The sequence below is a fragment of the Netta rufina genome (assembly GCF_964035555.1).
Source record: "Netta rufina genome assembly, chromosome: 3".
NCBI classification, from domain to species: domain Eukaryota; kingdom Metazoa; phylum Chordata; class Aves; order Anseriformes; family Anatidae; genus Netta; species Netta rufina.
Genome location: NC_140125.1, coordinates 44,539,762 through 44,559,857, shown reverse-complemented (window position 1 = coordinate 44,559,857; position 20,096 = coordinate 44,539,762). Strand labels below are relative to the sequence as shown.

General features: G+C 46.3%; 1 protein-coding gene across 2 annotated transcripts; it reads left to right on the top strand.

Moving 5' to 3' along the window:
- Positions 1–103: 103 nt before the first annotated feature.
- On the top strand, positions 104–18,428 carry TAF5L (TATA-box binding protein associated factor 5 like; the record flags this gene model as incomplete). 2 transcript variants are annotated; one of them, XM_084285220.1, is made up of 5 exons in its annotated part: positions 104–319; positions 4,350–4,494; positions 8,571–8,675; positions 10,353–11,077; positions 16,412–18,428. In XM_084285220.1, the coding sequence occupies 4 exons, from the start codon at positions 4,353–4,355 to the stop codon at positions 17,207–17,209; spliced, it is 1,770 nt and encodes a 589-aa protein (XP_084141346.1). In that variant the 3' UTR covers positions 17,210–18,428. The 2 variants fall into 2 exon arrangements, with proteins under 2 accessions (XP_084141346.1, XP_084141345.1); XM_084285219.1 differs by lacking the exon at positions 104–319 and adding an exon at positions 3,170–3,226.
- Between the last annotated feature and the right edge of the window lie 1,668 nt (positions 18,429–20,096).

The following is a 20,096-nucleotide window of genomic DNA, read 5'->3' as shown; positions in this document are numbered from 1 at the left end:
TCCCTCGCTGCCTCCCCCCGGTCCCTCCCCGGGAGGCGGCGCCCATCGTTGCCGGCCGGAGGGCGCCTGCGCGGGGGCCGCCCCGCTCCCTGCTCCCCGCTCCCCGCTCCCTCCCCAGCCCCAGCCGCAGCAGCAGCAGCCATGGAGCGGCCGCCGCCGGCCGCCGGTCCCCGGGCAGCCCCGGCCGCCCCCGCCAGCCCGGGCGGCAGCGGCGGCGTCGCCCCCGCTCGGTGCCGCCGGGCGCAGTGACAGCGCCGCCCGCCCCCCGCCTGCAGCCCGCAGCCGCCCGCCCGCCCGCCGCCGCCGCCTGCGATGCTCAGTGAGTGCGGGGACGCGGCGGGGACACGGGGACGGGCAGCGGCGCCGCCCGGCGGCGGGAGGAGGCGGCGGGGGCCGGCGGCAGCCTCGTGGCGAGGCCCCGCAGGCCCGGCCCGGCCCCGGCAGGAGGAGGCGGCGGCGGCGGCCGCGGGCAGGGCAGGGCCGGGGCTGGGCGCCGGGAGCCGGGCGCGGGGGCGCGGTGGGGGTGGAGGGGGCGGAATCCGCCCTCCGTAGGGTCCAAAGGGGGAGCCGGGCAGCCGGGGGGGCTCCCCCGAAACCCCGCTGGGGCCGTGGGGAGCGCCCCTCGGCTGCTCGGCACCCCCCCGGCCGCTCAGCGCGGGTTGATCGGCACCGTGCTGGCTGCCGAAGTTGTGCAGCTCCGAGATGAGCCGAGCATCGCCAAGCTACAAGCCAGGGGGATTCATGAGCTGAGGCCCGGGACGCTGTTTTTAGTGGAGAACGCTCCAAATGGGCTTTCCTGCCGGTGGCTCTCTGTTTGTTTGTATTGGGGTTGCGTGCTCCTGGTGGTTCCCTGCCCACAGGTCTTCCCGGGAGCGAGAGCGGGCTGTCCCAGAGGCAGGGCAGGAAGGCAGAGTCCCAAAAAGCAGCGTTTCCAACACTGGTTTTCAAGCTTTTTTTTTTTTTTTTTTTTTTTTTTTTCCCCCGTACGTCTGTGCTGGTGATGTTTCAGGGCCGGGGAATCTGCCTAAACCTGTATCCAAGAGGTAGAACAGGCAGGAAATGAACTTCCTTGGCCTAATGCTTGGTGCTCAGCTAATCTTCTAGGAAAGAGGAACTTGCGTTTTGTGCGATCGGTCTCTCTGCTGGGGTTCTTCTCCGTTTTTGGTTCCTCAAAGAAAAGTAACCCCGTACCCTTTTCTGGCCGCTCTGACTTGTGACGCTTCAGCACTGTAGCTGGGCAGACCCTTGATGCGATATTTCTTCTCTCTTTCCTTACGTGTTTGGCTTATCGGTAGAAATAATGAGTGGTGTTAGTATTTATCGCTCTCTCTGGGTGTTTGAGAAGAGTGAGGCAGCTCAGCCTCGTGCACGATCGTTTCACGCTTTCTGCAGACACAGGCAGGGGTTGCTCCGTGCGTATTTTGAAGGTTATCTTCAGCTACGAGATCTAGTCTCAAAAGTGATGCAGAGGTTAAAACAGCAAAGCTGTCTTTTTTTTTTTTTTTGTCTTTAAATTCTGCATCATTGACCTGTTGTGAACTGGCTCAGCTTGAACCCATTAAAGGCGTTTTGGCAGGCCTTTCTCCTGTTTATTTTATGATAAACTCTAGTTTCGAGGGCTTGCTAACGAACATTTGCAGGAATGTTGGGTTTTGCTCTTCTGGCACTTTTTATTTTATATCTTTCACTGTGAGCGCGTTTCCCTGCTCCTGTGATGTTTCCTTATGACATGCTGAGGGTGAGAGATAATGGGAAGGTGAAAGAAACCTGAAATGAAAGTAGGGGTGGCAGTGTGGGTCCGGTGAAGACTTGTTTCCTGGAAGGCAGTTGCTGCTCTGTCACCTGGGAGTGGGGAAGAAGACCTCCTTGAGATGCCGCTTTAGCACTCAGTACTCTGGCAGCTAGGAGGAGCGCACAGAGTCTGCGAATGAAGCAAGAAAATGGACAGATTGCACAAAGCAAATGTCACCTTGCTGATCCTGGCTGAAGAAACTGGGGCTTCCCTGTTATCCCCAAAGCTCTGCAAAAGCTCGGACTTGAATCAGCTGCCAGTCACTGCTCCTTTCCCGGGCCCTTCTCTCTTGCTCCTGAAATACTTAAATCCTGGTGTTGGAATTTGAGACTACAGGTTAATCAGTTGTGTATTTTTTTCCCTCTGTTTTCAAATGATCCATTTCTGCTGCTGCTCACCTGCCTCTGCTCAGCAGTTGAAGACTGATTTCGGTGCTCCTCTTGTTTGTCGCTCCAAAGGCTGCCCTGCACTCCTGCGTTTCTCACAGATCAGTTTTCAGTTTCTCTGCTCCACGAGGAGTTAATGAGGAATGATCCGTCTATGCACGGTGTCCCCTAATGGATAAGGGCTTTCTCGCCAAGTCTAGTGCAGATTGGTCCTGTAACTACAGAAAAATGCACAGGCAAGGGTATTTCTAGATTCTCTTTGTTTCTGAGCCACAGACCTGAGGCTGATTTGCCCAGTTTTGATTGCTAAACCACTTCAGAAACAAGGAGTTGAATCTGTTCAGCGCTATTTTGGGAGCAAGTTTCTTTGGATTATAATCCAAATCTAGCAGTGTTAGATGCAAACCCTCCAAAACAGTTTCTAGAGCTGAAATGCACAACCAGGAGAGCATCACAAATTCAATTAGGTTGCTGCCCTAACCCGAGCTGTGTGGCAGACTGCATGCAGAAGCGTTAGGGTGGACCTGGGTGGGAAATTCGTACACGAGCCCGTGCTGCTGGCTGAAATGCAGAATGTCAGTGTAACACGTTGTGAGGCTTAGATAAGAGCTGTTTTTTGGGAGGGTGCTCAGCTGCTGGTCAACCCCTGTGTCCACCCTTCTTTGTAGATTTCACTGGTGTTGTGTCTTCTGCTGTTTTGTGCAGCAGAAAAAGTGTTGGATTTGAGACAGGGTAAGTCGATGTAATTTATTTTAATTGCAAGGAAGATTAAAAGGAAATTTGTTTTTGGAGTGGAATAAGCTGTGGTTGAAGCTGATGATTTTAATAGGTCTATCTGGAAGTGCTTTCCAAACTCCACACCTGTTGGTGCCCCTTCCCCACCCTCAACAGTTACTTCACCTGTGAGAACAAATGGAAAGCTTTTTAAGGTTTTCCCCAGAGCATACGGGTTTGCAATTCCACGTATCTGTTTGAAGTGAGTTTTGCTGAAATGTTGCATCCCATCTGCCTGGAACTTCACGGAGAATTTATTGCTCTAACACCTGGGGTAAGCACTAGAGCGTGCATGGGTACTGTAGAAGGCATCATGGTTCCAGTCATGCTTTTAGAAATTCTCTTCTTGAGAGGGAAAAGAGAAGTCATCCCTGTCTGCCTCTCTTAGAAGCTGTGTTTTGTAGGATTTAGCTGCTCAAACCAGAAAGCAAGAGCACGTGCAAAACGTGTGCTGGTCTTCAGTAGCAGTGCTGTAAGGTGTGGGACTATTTTGAGGCAGCCAGTACTGTGTTGTTCTAGTAGAATAAAACTGTCACTTAGTTCTTTTTGTTTTAAAGCCTTTGAAGTTGTCTGAAGTTTTCTGTAGAATCGATAGCTATTGCCTAAGGATTGCCAGGCCACTGACTACTGGTAGCTGCTCAAATAGCAGGGGAGCTGTTGCATTCATCTTTCCGAGGCTTTCAGTACAAGGCAGAGGCTAAAAGCGAGCACCAGGCTCCTTTTGGCTTGGAGATGCTACCAGGTGGTGTTTGTGAGGATGGCTTTCAAAATCTATTTAGCAGAACCTTCAAAAGATATATATATATGAGGGAAATGTACGTATATTGGGACAGGTGTAAAAGGCAGAAGGTTTTGCTTTTGATTTTAATTTCCTTGTTTTTTCTGGGAGCTTACCTGACTGAAGCACCAGAAGTCTGGCTCTAACCTTTAAATTCAGGCTATAACCTATTGCTCCCCAAACAGTTCAAATAGGTGTGCTATTTAAAGCATTATGATTCTGAAATTTTCTTCTTTGTATCTTAATTTCTCACTTCCTTGACTCTCGGTATCATTTTGTAGAGGAGAAACCTTCACTTTTTTAAGAATTGTTTTTAACAAAATCAAACACCTCAGCTGATCACTGCAGTTTTAGTCCAGAATCCTCAATGGTATTTTGGATTCCTCAGTGAAATTAGTAGAATTAGGCAGCAAAATATCTTCAGGGATCTGGTTCAAAGTGTCTGGTTATGCCTTAGTACCGAGCCTGCAGGCTTTATTTCATATTTCAGTGATGAAGTTTTTTGACTTCAGCAATGAAAATGCTGAGCTGTTTGTTGTTTTTCGTACAGCTCTGGTGTATGTTGGTCTTAACAGATACCTACACAGTAACAAACCATCATCTCTTTCTTGTCTTTTAGGTCATGAAACGCGTACGCACAGAACAGATTCAGATGGCGGTGTCCTGCTACCTCAAGCGCCGTCAGTATGTGGACTCAGAAGGTCCCCTAAAACAAGGGCTGAGGCTGTGTCAGACTGCTGAAGAGATGGCAGCTAATCTCACAGGTAATCCTAATGTTTTCTGTGCGTGCAAGTGTGAGCAGATATGTTGGTAACTAGGTGAATTTGTACCTACGGGCAGCTTTCCTTTTGAAACAAAGAAATTTCCCAGTATCAAGTTGGTATGAAGTATGAGCCTTTAAAGAATGAAAATATGGATGGAAATGGAACAAAACAAGAGGCATGGGCAGTGAAACAGCAGGTTTGGATAGCGGAAAATACATGTTATATCCCAAAAAGTGTGAAGTCTGGTGAGTAGTGGTGCTTTGGGACAGAGGTGAGAAGAACCTACATGAATTAAGTAGAAGCAAGAAAATGTACCTTTGTGCTCAAGGATTGCGGTATCACGTAAAACAGGAGTGATGCAGGCTGTTTCATTTTCTGGCCTCGTCAGTTTCAAGTTGTGAAAGCTCCTATGTGTCACTTGGAAAAAAATTAAAAAAATAAAACCTTCAGTCCATGAGACAGTTTATTTCCCGATGTGCCCTTTCTCCTCTTTCTTAAAGGCTTCTGGATCCTGCTACACTACCAGCTGGTCCAAATTCTGCCTGTGACCATCTTCATAGGAATTATTATCTTTGTTATAAAAAACTATGCTAGTACTTGAGCAGGTACAAATGTTGAATGGATGCAAGCAATGTGGAGGATATAAAGATTAAAATTAGATTTAAAAGTAATAGAAGATACTAGGCCAAACTCTGGGTGAGAGAACAAGGAGAAAGTGTTTTCTTTTAATGAACCTGCTTGGTTTGTGACTGTATCCCAGGCTAAGACTGGTAGGGACCTTATTTATTTGTGATATAACTTGATCTGACACAACATCAGTTGCTGTATAACTCTGTGATTGTTGCTAGATAAGACCAGATGTCAAAATGGCTTTTTCTGCCCATATTTTGCTGTAATCACAATCCAAAGATGAGTGGTAGAAAGGTAAATGTATAGGCTGACTCTTTTGGGGACCTGAAGGAAATTGAGTAATATTTTGTTACTAGAGGTGACTTGCACCTTCTTAGTACTTCTGATTTCCTTGCTGTTATCAGAGTTAACAGTCAGACACATGCTGCAACTCCCTGAAGTAATACTGGGGCAAGCTGTGGGAGAAATTGAACCAAAATAAAATGACAAATTGTTTTGGACTGGTTTTGGTAAGAGGTTTTAGGGGAGAGTTGTGAAGAAGGGTCAGTGTTGGAGTGGGATTAGAACTTGAGACCGATCAATACCAGGAGGAGGCAAAATATCTCAATGAGAGCTGGATTGGATTGCAAATTCTTTCATTCACATACGGCATCATGCAGGAAAAGAACGTCAGTGAAGTGTGAATGAGTGTGTGATTGATTTTTGTCTTTTTACTAATCTTCCAACAAACGTTATTAGTAAATTTCTTATAATTAGTCTGTATCTTCATGCTAGTGTAAGGGCTTTGTGGCTGGTGATTCAGAACTTAGTCATCAGTTTTCATTAGAACTGAAAATGGCCTGCTATCATGTATTCTGCTGCTGCTGACTACTTTTCCACGTTAGGCATGCTGGTAGTAAGCTACCAGTGAATATGCTGCAGTTCCGTGAATGAATGTGCCGAAAAAGAAAATCCCAGCGTGTACGTATCCTGATAAAAGAGGCAGCTGAAGGAAAGCTGACCAGATTCTGAAGCCTGTGTTGCTTTATTTCAGGGAAAGCAATTAAGTTTTTTTTTTTCTGAAGACGTCTTTGTTTGTTAACAAAACTCACCTTGCTTTTTCTGTTCACATCTTTTTTTTTTTTTTTTTTTTTTTTTTTGCCTTTGAAATTAGTCGGACTCTATAAATGGGAGAGTTGCCTACTTCTGTCTTTAATTCTGTGATTTCTTCTTTCAAAGTGAAAAGTGTCCGCTGGTTTGGGTGTTTTAAATAGTTTTCTTTTTCCGTTTTACCTTGGCATTTCTTTCTGTCTTACCCCAGAGCTGCCTCAGTTCATCCCTTCTCCACACTTGCTATATTTGTACAACTCTAGTTTTTGCACTAAAACACAGCTCAGAGCTTCCTCGTGACAGTTCCATACTTCTTTAAAGAAGCGGAAGGGTGTCTGAGGGACAGAATAAGTGGCGGAGGAACAGGTTTCTCTGATGTTGTCCGCAGGATTCTGGCAACACGTAAGACTGTCGGAATTAATGTAAAATTCCACTTGATCTCGTTCACATAAAAGAGGAGTCAGTTACTGTGAAACGGTGTTGACAGTAGCAGAGGAGCAGTGCTGCTCCTGCCGCAGCAGGAGACCAGGAGGGTGCTGTCGGTGTCCCTGAACTAGGAACGGGTTCCTTGGAATTTGCTCTCGAGTTGCAATTACAGGAAGTGCAGTCAAGGAGCAGATGTTTCCAGTAAGTGTTCTTAGGGCCACTGGGGAAACTGGAAAAGAAACTAGAGTGGATCTGTTAATGTGCAAGAAGGATACAGACAGTGTTCTACTTCCAGCAGGAGTAAAAAAAAAAAAAAAAAAAAGAAAATTTACTCTCTTGTTTTGGGATCAGTTGATCCAAAAAAAAAAAAAAAAAAGCAAGAAGTCCATCTTCATTTTGGAATTACATTATTTATACAGGGAAAATTAAGGAGGTGGCAAGGAGGGAGCACGTTATAAAACCAAAGAAGCACGGCTCGTGTTTGTGTGGCACAGGCAGGGTGGCAAGTCATGCATGTTCGTGCTGAAATGAGGCCACCAACACGCCGTGAAGAGTTGGCTGTTGCATGCAGCCCTGTGACAGCACGAAAGTCAAGCCCTCGTATTTCTGACTTTCTGGTGTCCTTTGCCACGAGTGATAGGGGTGACATTAAAAGCTGTTGTTAATTGTTCTGGAGTTGCCGCGTTTGTGTGCAGTGCAGAGTTTAATCAGTATTCATCATGAGAGAATATATTCATATGTCAGCCCAAATAGAAAAGATTCTTGAATTAATTAATACCAGTATGCTGCGTTACAGAAATGTTAAAGAAAAAAAGTTGCTGCTTTTATGAATTGCTGCTCTGAGTTTTCATGCAAAGCCCTGAGCCTGGGACTGTTACCAGCACTGTGTATGAAGCAGCCAGGCTGCAGAAAGTGTGGTGTATCTGTGTCTTTGAATGGGGTGTGCTTGTTTTGATACTGACTGGGTAGAAGATAAGGTGTTGGTACTGGGATCTGTATTTCTTTTCCCATGGGGGGATGATGAGCACAGCCCAGCTCTGTTTCTGAAGCTGAGTTCAGGGTCTGTACATACACTTTCTGTACTTCTGTAAGCTCTGGAAATATGGAGTGAGGGGAAGATGAAAACAAGATTAAAACTCTTTGATTTGTCATGTTTTTAGAAGAGTAGAATTAAATATATCAGTTACAATTTAGAAAGGTAAATGTTAGTTCAGTTTCTAGTCATTAGAACTTGTGTAGGCTTAGGTGATGTTGGGGGGTGTTGTAAACTTGCACCAAGCCCCCTGTCAGGTTGTGAGTGTTTAACAGAAGAGCAAAGGTTTTGTGCCAGAAGAAGAAAAGCCGTTTTCCTTTCTAGGTAATTCAGAAAGACATTTACGAGAGCTGATCCTGACTCAGAAAAACAGTTTAATACCATCTCAGGTGACCGTAGTACTCAGAGGTGATGTTACTGCACACCTGATGTCCTCGATGGGTGCTGGGTCTAGCTGAAGAACAGACTTTGTTTTGGAGGAAGATGTTGTTTGCTTTCCTCATCTTTTGACTGTGAAGCAATAAAGCTGCAATTATCTCGTAAAACTCTAAAGGGATCTGTGACAACATTGCTCTGTTTCTTGTAAATTCAGTGTTATATCTGAAAGCTTAGAAACATGTTTGGGGCAGTGGGGGAGCAAGCAGCAGCTAAGCTTTTTTTAAATAAAAAAAACAACCTTCAGTATAGTTCTCCATTCGTGATATGTCTAGATTGTGTGAGTTTAGATTAAATTTAATAAATGCTGTGCTTAGGTGCTTCAGACTGTGTCTTCCCTGGACAATATGAAATATAAAACGTCATCTTGGTGGCTGCATTAACTGGGGTTTTATGAGAAGCTTTGTTTCAAGACACATGCAGAACTCCTTAAATCCTAATCTTATTTTATTTCGTTTCACAGTCCAATCTGAATCTGGTTGTGCCAACGTTGTGTCTGCAGCTCCCTGCCTGGCGGAGCCACAGCAATATGAAGTACAGTTTGGACGATTACGCAATTTTCTCACAGGTAAATATCAGGAAGCAAGAAAAAGAAAAGTATGTGAATTTTTGTCATTTCAGTGAGTAAATGACAGAGTAATAAAATTTAAAGTCTTTTTTTTTTTCTAACTGAAACTTTTGATTTCTAGTTTTGAGATTTCAGCTACTACAATTAGAAAAAATATGGATTTTCTTGGCTTTGAGACTAGATGTATATGACAGAAAAGGAAAATACTATCATTCTGTAGTGTGGTGCAGAGGACAATCATGTTGTGTTGGGTTTGGTTTTGTTGGTTGGTTTTAATTTAAAAATAAAAAATAAAATTGCTCCTGGAAATGTCCTTATGAGTGCCAGAGGTGGGAATAAGAAAGCAGACAAGATTATTGAGAATAGTACATAGAAAATAGAAAGTTAGGGAGGGAAGTAGGCAGGAAGAGAGAGGCAAAAAAGTCTTAGCCTTGCCCCTGTTTTCAAGGCTGAGCAATTTGGTGAGAATTTCCCTTGCTGCAGCTTGCCTGTTACCCTTCCCCTGTGCACCTCTGAGAAGGGGCTGGCTCCGTTTCCTCCATAACATCCCACTGGGTACTGAAGGCAGGAGTTAGATACCTACTTTGTCTTCTCCAGGCTAGACAGAGCCAGGTCCCTCAACCTCTCCTCCTGTCTTCTTGGAACGTTTTCATCCGTCCCATCTCTGCCAGCTTCCTACATCTTCCCCGTTGCTCCTGTTGCAGAGTGAGGTCCTTCCCTAGTTGTGTTTCAGGACTCGAGCACCTGCTGACATAGCAGGAAAAGAGCAGCTGCTTTGTGCTTTTATTACATATAGACCACTGATTTCAGAATTCCCACGGATTTCAGAATTCCCACAGTAATTCAGATGTTGTACTTGCACATCTGGGCCCCCAGTAAATCGTTGTTGTGGCCCCGTGTGGTGCCACAGCGTTGGGCAGCAGGGCTCAGCTGCGTGCAGCCCCGAGAAGGAGGGGTGGAGCTGTTGCCCAGATCAGCCTCTGCAAGGTACAGCATAGCCTAATCAGGAGTTGGTTACACTGTGTACAAGGAATTACTGCTGGGATTTGCCTTGGCAGAGACAGAGGGAGCGTGCTCATGAGCAGGCACAGAAATAAAACCAGCCCGGCGTACTGCAGTACGTTTTGGAAGCTGCAGCTTCCTTTCCCCTGGAGACAAATCAGTTCCATCCAAAGCACCACATGCAAGCTTTATTGAAGCTGAAGAAAAAAAAGCCACCAAAGTTCAGGCCCACACAAGCCAGATAAATAATTTTGACTTCTACTTAAAATAGCATTTAATATGTTTAGTGAATATATTTTAGAGTTATTGCAATAAACACTGTACACATTTTTTTCTTAAATACATGGGGGAAATCCAGTTGTCACGTAGCTCGAGGTGCTATTTTAATAAGTGACCCACACCTAAAAGGGGTTTTGAAATCTCTGCCTTTAATTCTGATAATGTACCTCACTTTTAAATCTCTGGTGAAATCTGTAACAGATACCGGGTGTCCCCTCTAAGCAGATGAAGGGGTTCAGGTAGATGCACCTACAAAGGTCTCCAGAGCCCTGCTCTCTTATGCCACCATTGAGACTTTGTGCAGTAATTGACCTTGCTCTGTTTTATTCCTAGAAGAAAGTAGATTGAGAAATCATTCAAAGCTTGTTGCTTCTTTTTTTTTTTCTTTATGTATAGATTCAGATTCTCAGCACAGCCATGAAGTGATGCCTCTTCTGTATCCCCTCTTCGTCTACCTCCACCTGAACATGGTCCAGAATGGCCTGAAAAGCACAGTGGACAGTTTTTACAGCCGCTTCCATGGCATGTTCTTGCAGAACGCCAGCCAGAAGGATATCATTGAGCAGTTGCAGACTACCATGACTATTCAAGATATCCTGTCCAACTTGAAGCTCCGGGCTTTTCTGGACAACAAGTACGTCGTCCGCCTTCAAGAGGACAGCTACAACTACCTTCTTCGCTACCTCCAAAGTGACAACAACAACGCCCTGTGCAAAGTCCTGACCCTGCACATCCACCTGGACGTGCAGCCCGCCAAGAGGACCGACTACCAGCTCTACGCCGGCGGGAGCTCCTCGCGCAGCGAGAGCAACGGGCTGGAGCCCAGCGAGGTGCCGGCCGCCATCCTGCAGAACGAGGCGGCGCTGGACCTACTGCAGGACAGCATCAAGCGCGTCAAGGACGGGCCCCCTTCCCTAACCACCATCTGTTTCTATGCCTTCTATAACACGGAGCAGTTGCTGAACACGGCCGAGATCTCGCCCAACAGCAAGCTGCTCGCTGCCGGCTTCGATAACTCATGCGTCAAGCTGTGGAGCCTGCGCTCCAGGAAGTTAAAATCTGAGCCCCACCTCGTCGATGTGTCCCGCATCCGCCTGGCTTGTGACATCCTGGATGAGGAGGTCTGGATACCCCTTCCCCAATTCCCCACCCCACACACGTATCCCTTTCTGTTGAGGTATTTCTGACGTGCGTGTTTGAGTGTCTTAGGGGACTGCGAGGCCGTTCACAGCCTGTCTGCCTCGACACACAGTTTTCATAGTCTGCTCTTATCCCTATTCTTCCCTGCCGTGGTTGTAAACACTGCGCTGAGGTGTAGTGAAGATGTTCTCAGGTCACAGTTTTAGTCCTAGGTGCTGATTTCCCTCTTTCTTTTGACCTTGACCAGATCCCATTATGCAGGCAGCCCATTAAGGACAGAGCACTTGAGAAGGTTCCCTTCCCTAGGGTGCGTGGAGCCTTCTTGTGGGTGGGAGGGTGAAACAAGGAGATGTGGGCAGTACAAACACATTGTAGCGAATGGAAACTGGAAGACAAGCAATTCAGAACAAGCAGTCAGAAGGATGGAGAAAAGGAGAGAGAAACAGGAAGAGAAAAATAAAGTAAGAATGGTCTGAGGGCTCAGGACAAAGTACACCTAAGTGAAAAACTGTATTTTTTTTCACCCTAGTCACCCTAACAGAGGTGAAGAGTTAGTATGAAAAAAATATGCAAAATAATTGTGTTAAAAGAGTCAGCAGGGTAGAAACTTCAGAGGATTCTCACTTTCTCGAGTGCTGGAGATGAGGACAGGGATATCTGTGCCTTCGCATGCTGGGTTAGATAGCATCTTCTAGTGTTCTCTCTTTTTTTTTTTTTCTTTTTACCTCCTAGTCACACCCTTCCACCCCTCTCGTCACAGCTGCCCACGTAGTGTCTTATATCTGGTTAGAGATCAGAATTTATGACTCCTCCTTTGTTTAATCACTCCCCTCTTGAAGGGAAAAAGAAGAAAAAACGCATTTGTTCTTCTGTTGAATGTTTAGCACGGGAAGCATCCTTTCGTTTTCCACTGTTTTATTTTCTACCCGTAAAAAAATACCTGGTGGCAAGGTTCTGTTCGTCTTGGAAGAATGCAGAGAGCTTGGAGTACGGAGGTGTCTGGTTAGGGATTGCTTTGTTAGTCAGCTGGAGACCTAGAGGCAGGCAGCCAGGTGAGATAGCAGAGCTCGCCACTGCCCAGGTTAACCCCTTCTGCTGAGGTAAGCGGGTCAGGTTAACCCAAGGTGAAGCTCTGGGTTTGTTTTCGTTACGAGCTGCAAGAGTTCATAGGACACGTGACAGTGGATTGCATGTCATGGAAACCAAATGTGCATAACCTGTGACAGAGGAGGATTTCTCTGGTAAACCAACAGGTCACCTTCTTTGGCTCCAGACTAGAGAAAAGAGAGAGCGCCAGGTTATCAGGAGCGGGTATGAGCTTTTTGTTGGCACATATTTGCATATCTTACATGCGTTAGGAAACAGCTGCAGGAGCTTAAGTACAAATGGCTGCCGTTGGTTATTTAATACCTTGTGTATCCCGCAGTATTTATGCACAGGTGTTAAAAAAAAAAAAAAAAATTGTCAAAGACAAGCGCAAGTCGAAGTTGTCATTGCTCTGAACAACTTCACCACATGCTAAACAAATAGTGACCTGACCAGGAGTTCAGAGTGAAGGGGGAGTACGAGCCTGAATGCGCTGTTGTGTGTCCTGAATGCAAACGAAAGCCTGAGGACTATAAAGGAAATAAATGCTGGTGTCTGGAAGCACTGAGTGAATATATCCAGGCACCTGTGGGGTCATGGGTGGGAGCAGACCACTAGCTGCATGGGTACCACTGGAGCAGAAGCCACAGGTGCCAAGACAGAGCAAACAAAAACGCCCTGGCCACAGCCATAAATTTGATGGAAACTGCGACGACAAAAAATTCTCATGTGCTTTGACATTGCTTCAGTGAGTTCTGTAGAATAGCTTGTGAGGGTGTTACACTTGGCTGATTTTCGTAGGGTTTCTTCGTTCTGTTTGATTCCTGTATGGTGTAATTAGATTTGGATGCAGTGTTACATTCAAGTAGAGCCCCAAATGATCAGTCTTTAGCTCAGTTTCTGACCTGCTGCAAGCAAAGAAGTCATTCTGTTTATGGAGAAGTTACAGATGTCTGGGACTGTGGTAGTTTCAGTGGATCTCTTCCAGGATGGCACTAAAATTACACTGTTGGGTTTATTAGCTCTTATTGTGTGTGTATGTATATACATATAGATGAGGTTGTAGTTTGACATAAGTGTTAGAGATCAACAGTTTTTCCTAGTTGATGTAAGGTTCTTGAGTCAGTGAAGTCAGAGTTGTCTTCTGGGTGTTACCAGATGTATTTTTAGTGAATTTTGCTCAGCGTGATGCCCTGGTGTGCTTACCGGCCTTATCATTTGTCTCTTTGCACCATTGCCATGGTTGTTGCTGGTACTACATAAATCAACAGCAGAAAATCATCTTTGTTCCAAGCTGTAATTGTGGCAGCCCTTTAAATTCTGGGGAGCCAGACTTGACCCCATTTGGCCTCACTTTTAGGGCGCTGAGTGGCAGCAGTCCTTCACGTGGCGGTGCGCAGGGATGATGCTGACAGCTCATGTGGCAGAGGGGAGGGAGTTGGGGAAGAAGCAGTGAAAATGTCCTGCCAAGAAAGCCAGGGTGGCTGCCCTCCCACCTTTCCCTGCTAGGAGATCCCTGCTGTAGGCAGGTAATGGAGCTTTCCTTTTCACACCTTAGGAATGCTGCAGGATGAGAGAGAAGATAGAAACTTGTTACTGGTTAGAGCAAAATAAAGCTTATTTTGGGGTGGGGAGGGAGGGGCTTTTTGTTCTGTGGCTTATTTGGTTTTGGGGCTCACACATTCCCTTGCGGCTTATGCCGGGTCGAAGGATCAAGATAACTTCTGTCAGCTAGGTAATGTTTGCTCACAAAGTCAAATGCAGTAGAGCACGCAAGTTCTCTGAGTCCAGATGATTGCCATGTAACATCCATTGCTGATTTCAGCAGTAGCTGAGGAGTTGGGGTAGCCTGTTCACGGGTAGCTCGTTCAGAAGATGTCCTATGTAACAAAACATGGCAATGTTTTAGGGTTTTTTTTTTCCAGTTTCTTAATAATGTAACTTTGGGGAGTCTTGTACTTGCTGAGGAAGATTTCCTACTCACTGTTGAGGAGTAGAGCTCATTTTAATAGTGTTGGCTTTCCAGTTCTCTTCTATTACTTAAAATCTGTTTCGATAGTCAGTCTTTTCAAAGTGGGGAGTACAAATCATAAAAGCAGCTTCTAGGTGTGTCTGTAGGTTATTGATTAAAATAGGTGTATATAACTTAATTTCTTGACCATTCCAAGGAATTACAGACTGTTTGTGCTGACCAGCAGCAGCAACCACTTCAGAAGGAGCTAATGGCTGTCTCGGTAGTGCCCGGCGGTGTGTTACACCCAGGAAACGTACTCAGTGCATGCAATGGGAATCCTGGAAAAAATAGTACGAAGAGGGTTTCCCTGCCCCCCTGCTGACTTACAGCACAGGCTGTAACCTTTCCGTAGCTGCTGTAATCGCTCGCCTACGTCGTGGTAGCCGCAGGATGCGAGGAGGAACGTGCTTGACCTGACAAAGAAAGGAAGATGGGCTCTGCGAGGCAGCAGTTCGGCGGCTGCACTTCCAGCTGCTGCGTTGATCTTGTCAGCAGACCGACTTGGACAGGGAGGAAGCCGAAAAATGCGGTGACTCAGAAGCATTATCGGTGCTCCAGTTTCAGTGAGCTCTGACACAAGTGTGCAGTGTTTCTGCTAAGTGATTCCAACAGAAGAGGAAGATGAGACTTGCTACCTGCAACCTTATAGGAGTGTGGTTTTGAATGCTTCTGTAGCAGCTTATTTTTAAATAAGCTGCTACTGTAATGTAAGGGAAGAAGAGCGTGTGCTTGTAAGAGGAAAAAGTGCAGGGCCTCCTCTGCTAACTTGTCAGGAATCTTTTGGCTGTAATTAGGGAGTACAAAACGTTGCAGGTCCCAGGTCTCTCCTTTAATGCGGTAAGGTAGCCTGGAGATGCCGTGGATCCCAGCAGGCAGCACTATCGGAGGCAGAAAAAAAATCCATTTGAATAAGAATGGGGCTCTGCGTGCTGGAGCCTGCAGTGCCTGGGTGCCTCACCTCCGTGGCGGGGATGGAGCTGGCTCCGAGCCATGCCACGGAGCTCCCATGGGCAGCGATCACTGCGGAGAGTTGGTGCTGCTGAGCGCAGCTCGCCATCTGCCCCTGAGTGCAAAGCTGGGAGGGCAGAGAGCTGGCAGAGATGCAGGGCGTGAAACCAGGGGGTCAGTGCTGCTAGAAAGGGTCAGCATGACAGTCCTGAGCACGGGTGGGCTCGAGAGACCATGCAGAAGTATTCTAAGCCGTAGTTATCTTCTTGTACTCTGCCATGAGACCCCAACTTGCTGGGTGAGGACGCTCTTGGGTTGAGATGTGTTGCAACCTGTGCAGTCTGTAGCCTTGGATTATCAGGAGGTGCTGCTTGAGCAGGCTCTGGGGTTGATGCCCTCTGAAAGGAGGAGCCAAACGTTCAGATTCCTTCGGCACAGCTCACCAAAAGGTCTTTAAACCTGGAAGCCTTTGCTTGGTGATCATCTGCCCTGGTGCTTGAATTGGAGAATTACGGGATGAAAAGGTTTCCACTGCTGTCCTTTTTGTGATTATTCATCCTCTCCTACCCCAAAATAGATCATTTGACCTAAATAAGCCGCATATATTTTTCTGTTCTTGAAGGGTGGGGATGTAAAAGCGTCCTGGTGGAGCTGGCACAGGGAAATGGATACCACGGCCTTGCTGCATCAGGTGTGGGGTTGGGAAGGAATTAGCAGGCAGCTTGTCGGATACGCCTTGTCCTTCCATCTCCTGCCTTTTGTTGAAGACATCTGGGTTTCTTTTCCTCTGCTGTGAGTTTCGCTTCCAATAATGACCACACTGAAAGAGCAGATGCCAAGATCTGTTTTAACATCTTAGCCAAAAGTTTAGCAGAGAGCGGGCAGGGAGTAAGCAGATGTTTTTAGCAAGTGTTTTAAAGCAAAAGACGTTTGGAAAAATATCTTAAAATGCTGCTACTCTTTTTTTTCCTTATTTGCATACAGTCCCAGGTTAAGGTGGCTTCTTAAGTGGGCATGAGGTTGCATAAAATAAGGGTAAAACCTTTATTTAAAAAGTCTGATCTCCACATCTTTTTCAGCATTGCTTAGATGTAGCGGGCGCACCAGCAGCGTGTCTCAGAGTTGCACAGAAATGCGCCACGTCTGAAATAAATTCTGCTGTCATAACGCCAGCCTGCTTTCCTCACGGCGGTTCCTGTATTCACAGAGCAGATAAACATGCTTCTTCTTTGTTTGTTTTTTTTTTTTTTTCCTCCTCCCCGACCAGGAGGAAGAGGATGACAGCGCCGGCACAGAAATGAAGATCCTGCGAGGACACTGCGGGCCTGTGTACAGCACGAGGTTCCTTTCGGACAGCTCGGGACTCTTGTCTTGCTCTGAGGACATGTCCATCAGATACTGGGACCTGGGAAGCTTTACAAACACTGTGTTGTACCAAGGCCATGCCTACCCCGTCTGGGATTTGGACATCAGCCCCTGCAGCCTGTACTTCGCCAGCGGCTCCCACGACCGCACGGCGAGGCTCTGGTCGTTCGATCGGACGTACCCGCTGCGGATATACGCGGGCCACTTGGCGGACGTGGACTGCGTCAAGTTCCACCCCAACTCCAACTACTTGGCCACGGGCTCCACGGACAAAACCGTGCGCTTGTGGAGCACCCAGCAGGGCAACTCGGTGCGCCTCTTCACCGGGCACCGCGGCCCCGTGCTGGCGCTCGCCTTCTCCCCCAACGGTAAGTACCTGGCCTCGGCGGGCGAAGACCAGCGGCTAAAGCTGTGGGACTTGGCTTCGGGAACCCTCTACAAAGAACTGAGGGGGCACACGGACAACATAACCAGCCTTACTTTCAGCCCCGACAGCAGTTTAATCGCTTCGGCCTCCATGGACAACTCCGTGCGGGTCTGGGACATCCGGAACACGTACTGCAACGCCCCTGCCGATGGGTCTTCCAGTGAGCTGGTTGGTGTATATACCGGGCAGATGAATAACGTACTGAGCGTGCAGTTTATGGCCTGTAACCTTCTTCTAGTGACTGGAATTGCACAAGAAAATCAGGAACATTAATCGTTGTGTTTTGTTTTTTTTTTTTTTCTTAGGGAAGCGGGTGGGTGTGATGAATGCCAGAGTCCATTACAAGCTGAGATTACTGACTGTGAAACACTTTCTTCCTCTGCCCCCTTGGAAGGCGTGTTCAGAGTGATGCTAATGCTTTGCAGTTTCTTGCCCACAAAAAGGCCTGTGCTGTTGAACGGAGTAAGGAGGGAGGCGGAGCGATGGAAATCTGTACACGTTCTAATCCTGTATTTGTAGGGATGGGGAAAAGGGGAGAGGAAGTCCAGTAGCTTGGGGAAACCAAAAGCCTGGTCCAGACAAGTGAAGCTGCCAGCCAGATAAGCTGCTGACCTGCACTTAAATATCCTGCGTTGATCAATGGGCACACCTTACCTACTGTTAACTGAGGCTTGAGCGTGTGGAGAACTACTGGCCCAGTGTTTTTTGTTTTGTTTTGTTTTCCTGGTATTGCAGAGGACCAGCATTTGAAGACCCTTATATTAAAAGAACATTCTGTATTTTCTACGCCGATTGTGGGTCCAAATATTACAGCTCCCTATAGCACTTCTGCAATATTTTGGACGAGCTAAGTAGAAAATACCATCTTTCTTTTTGCATAAGGGGATGGAAATCTGACCTCAGTTGGGGCCCATCTCTGCATTGTCATTTGGGTTTGGTTCCTGGTACTAGCTGTGATACTTGTATTTATGTTCCATTAATTAGGGATCTTTCTGAATCTGGTTGCACTGTGTTTTGAGGGTGGGAGAGGACAGTGAGGGCTAGAGTGGTGGCTTTAGGGGTGATAAGTGACTTGCCTTGGCTGGAGGAGGGCATGATAGGACTGAAGGGGCTAAGTTTGGACTCCAGTTTGGAGCAGGGCTTGTCAATCCACCACGGCACCTCACAGAAATATTTCCGTAAATGGAAGTTGGCAATCGAGGAAGAGGGAGACGGGGGGAGAGAGAGAGAGAGGGGCACACACAAAGTGACATGGGAAAAAATAGTATTACTAAATTATTGTGCATACGCAGAGGCAGCTTTGCCAGTGTTGGATTTTTCTCAAAATGTTGCAATATCAGTTTCATGAACACTTTGTGAAATAAATCATCAGCATTTAAAGCAAGGATCTGCAGAAAAAGCACGTTCTAATTTGTCATTTGGAGAGATTAAATATTTCTGCTTTCTGGAAAGAGTTATTTTGTATTTTGTTTTCTATTAAAAGCATTTAGTTTAAAAAAAAAAATGGTTTGGTCCCTTTCTGGGGAACTTGCGTGGGAAGGAAAGGGCAGGAGCATGTTTTTGCACTGCTTGAGGCTGCTTGGAGGCTGAATCTGGTGGTCTTGGTGACTTGGTTTTTATATCCCCCTGCTTGTTTTCCTCAGAGCTGACCCAGCAGGTTGTGGTGTTCCTGACACAGCTTTGTAGGTCAGCTGAGATGTGTGTGAAGGAGCTCAGTCCCACCTGAGGTCAACACTGCACCGCAAGGCTTCGTTCTATAGGGCTGCGTTTTTGGTTTGCGGCTTGATGTTCTGAAACTCTTCCTCCAAGCAAAGGCACGATCCTAATATCACCTAGAGAGTCTGTATGGAAGCCAGTAATTTGGCTTCCCTCAGACTTTCTGGACCTTCATGAGCAAATCCTTTTAAGAACGTCAAACAGCCTAAGAGTTTAGATGACCTGACACCTCCAACAGCAACCAAAATGAGGGGAAAAAAAAAAAAAAAAAGGTGAGGTGGGCAGTGAACAAAGTTTTCTTTTAACATTTTTACTTTTCTAATGGAATTGGGCTTTTTATTGGTTGGGTTTTTCCAAGGTATTTTGCATACAAAAGTGATGTGAGAGTGAAGAGAGTTAGGAAGCCAATCACTGCATACACACATAGGAAAAACAAGCAAAAGTGACTTTCTGAGGTGTTAGGAAAATGGCACCACTAACGAGGTGCTTCCAACCTATCAATTTCTACTCGCTGTGTGGACAGCTTTTGTTTTGGTGCTCACAGAATCTAAGCATTTTGAAGGCAGGAAGCCAGGAAACAATATAGACTGTTTAAAGTAAAATAAAATTAAAAAAAAAAAAAATCTGCATATGATTGACAGCCTGAATTTCAAGGCAGAATTAGGAGGGAAGTTTGAGTGGGAGGAAGAAGTACCTTTAAGTCTGGCAAAAATTGGGCAGTAATTTGTTAGCTGTGTGTTTCAAGTAACTGCATTTGCACAGACCTCTTCCTTATTGCACTTTAAATACACGATAAAACACATGAAAGCATTTAAGCAGGCTTAGCTCTGCTCGCTTCGTTTGCAGCCTGGATGCTGAATGAGGCACCGCGTGGTATCAGACAGTGGCTAGAAGCAGGTGCTCAGAGAAGGAAGGTGAGAGAGAGGTTGTATAGACACAATCCCTCCATGGTTTATATACTTGGGCCTTCTTGCAGTTATTACTTTTGTTTTTAATAGGCCTCTCGAGCTGTAGGCTCTGTATCAGCAATAGCTGCTGATGGATTTGGTCTCCCATTAATTTTGTCTCAGCCCATTTATTAATTGGCCACATACTTCTAGCTTCTGCAGTTCTCTGCAGCAACAAGTTCTACACCTTGATTTTTGTGGGTGGGAGCCTATTTCCCTGTTTTTTGGCATCCCTTGACTGGTACTCTGTTCCCTAACTTCTTGAACTGATAAAGGCCTTGAACAGCGAAACACCCTTTCAGGTGTCAGGTAGTCCAGGACAAAATAAATATAGATGAAGTGAGGTAGAAGTCCATGCTGAGTCACTGAATGCTGGTGAAAGGAAAGGCTATTTGCTCTAATAAACAAAGTGCTGTGCCTATTCACGGGTCTATCTTAGAGCTGCCCTTCCCACTTCTTACATTTGCTTCTCTGATTAGTGTCCCGCCTCACTTCAG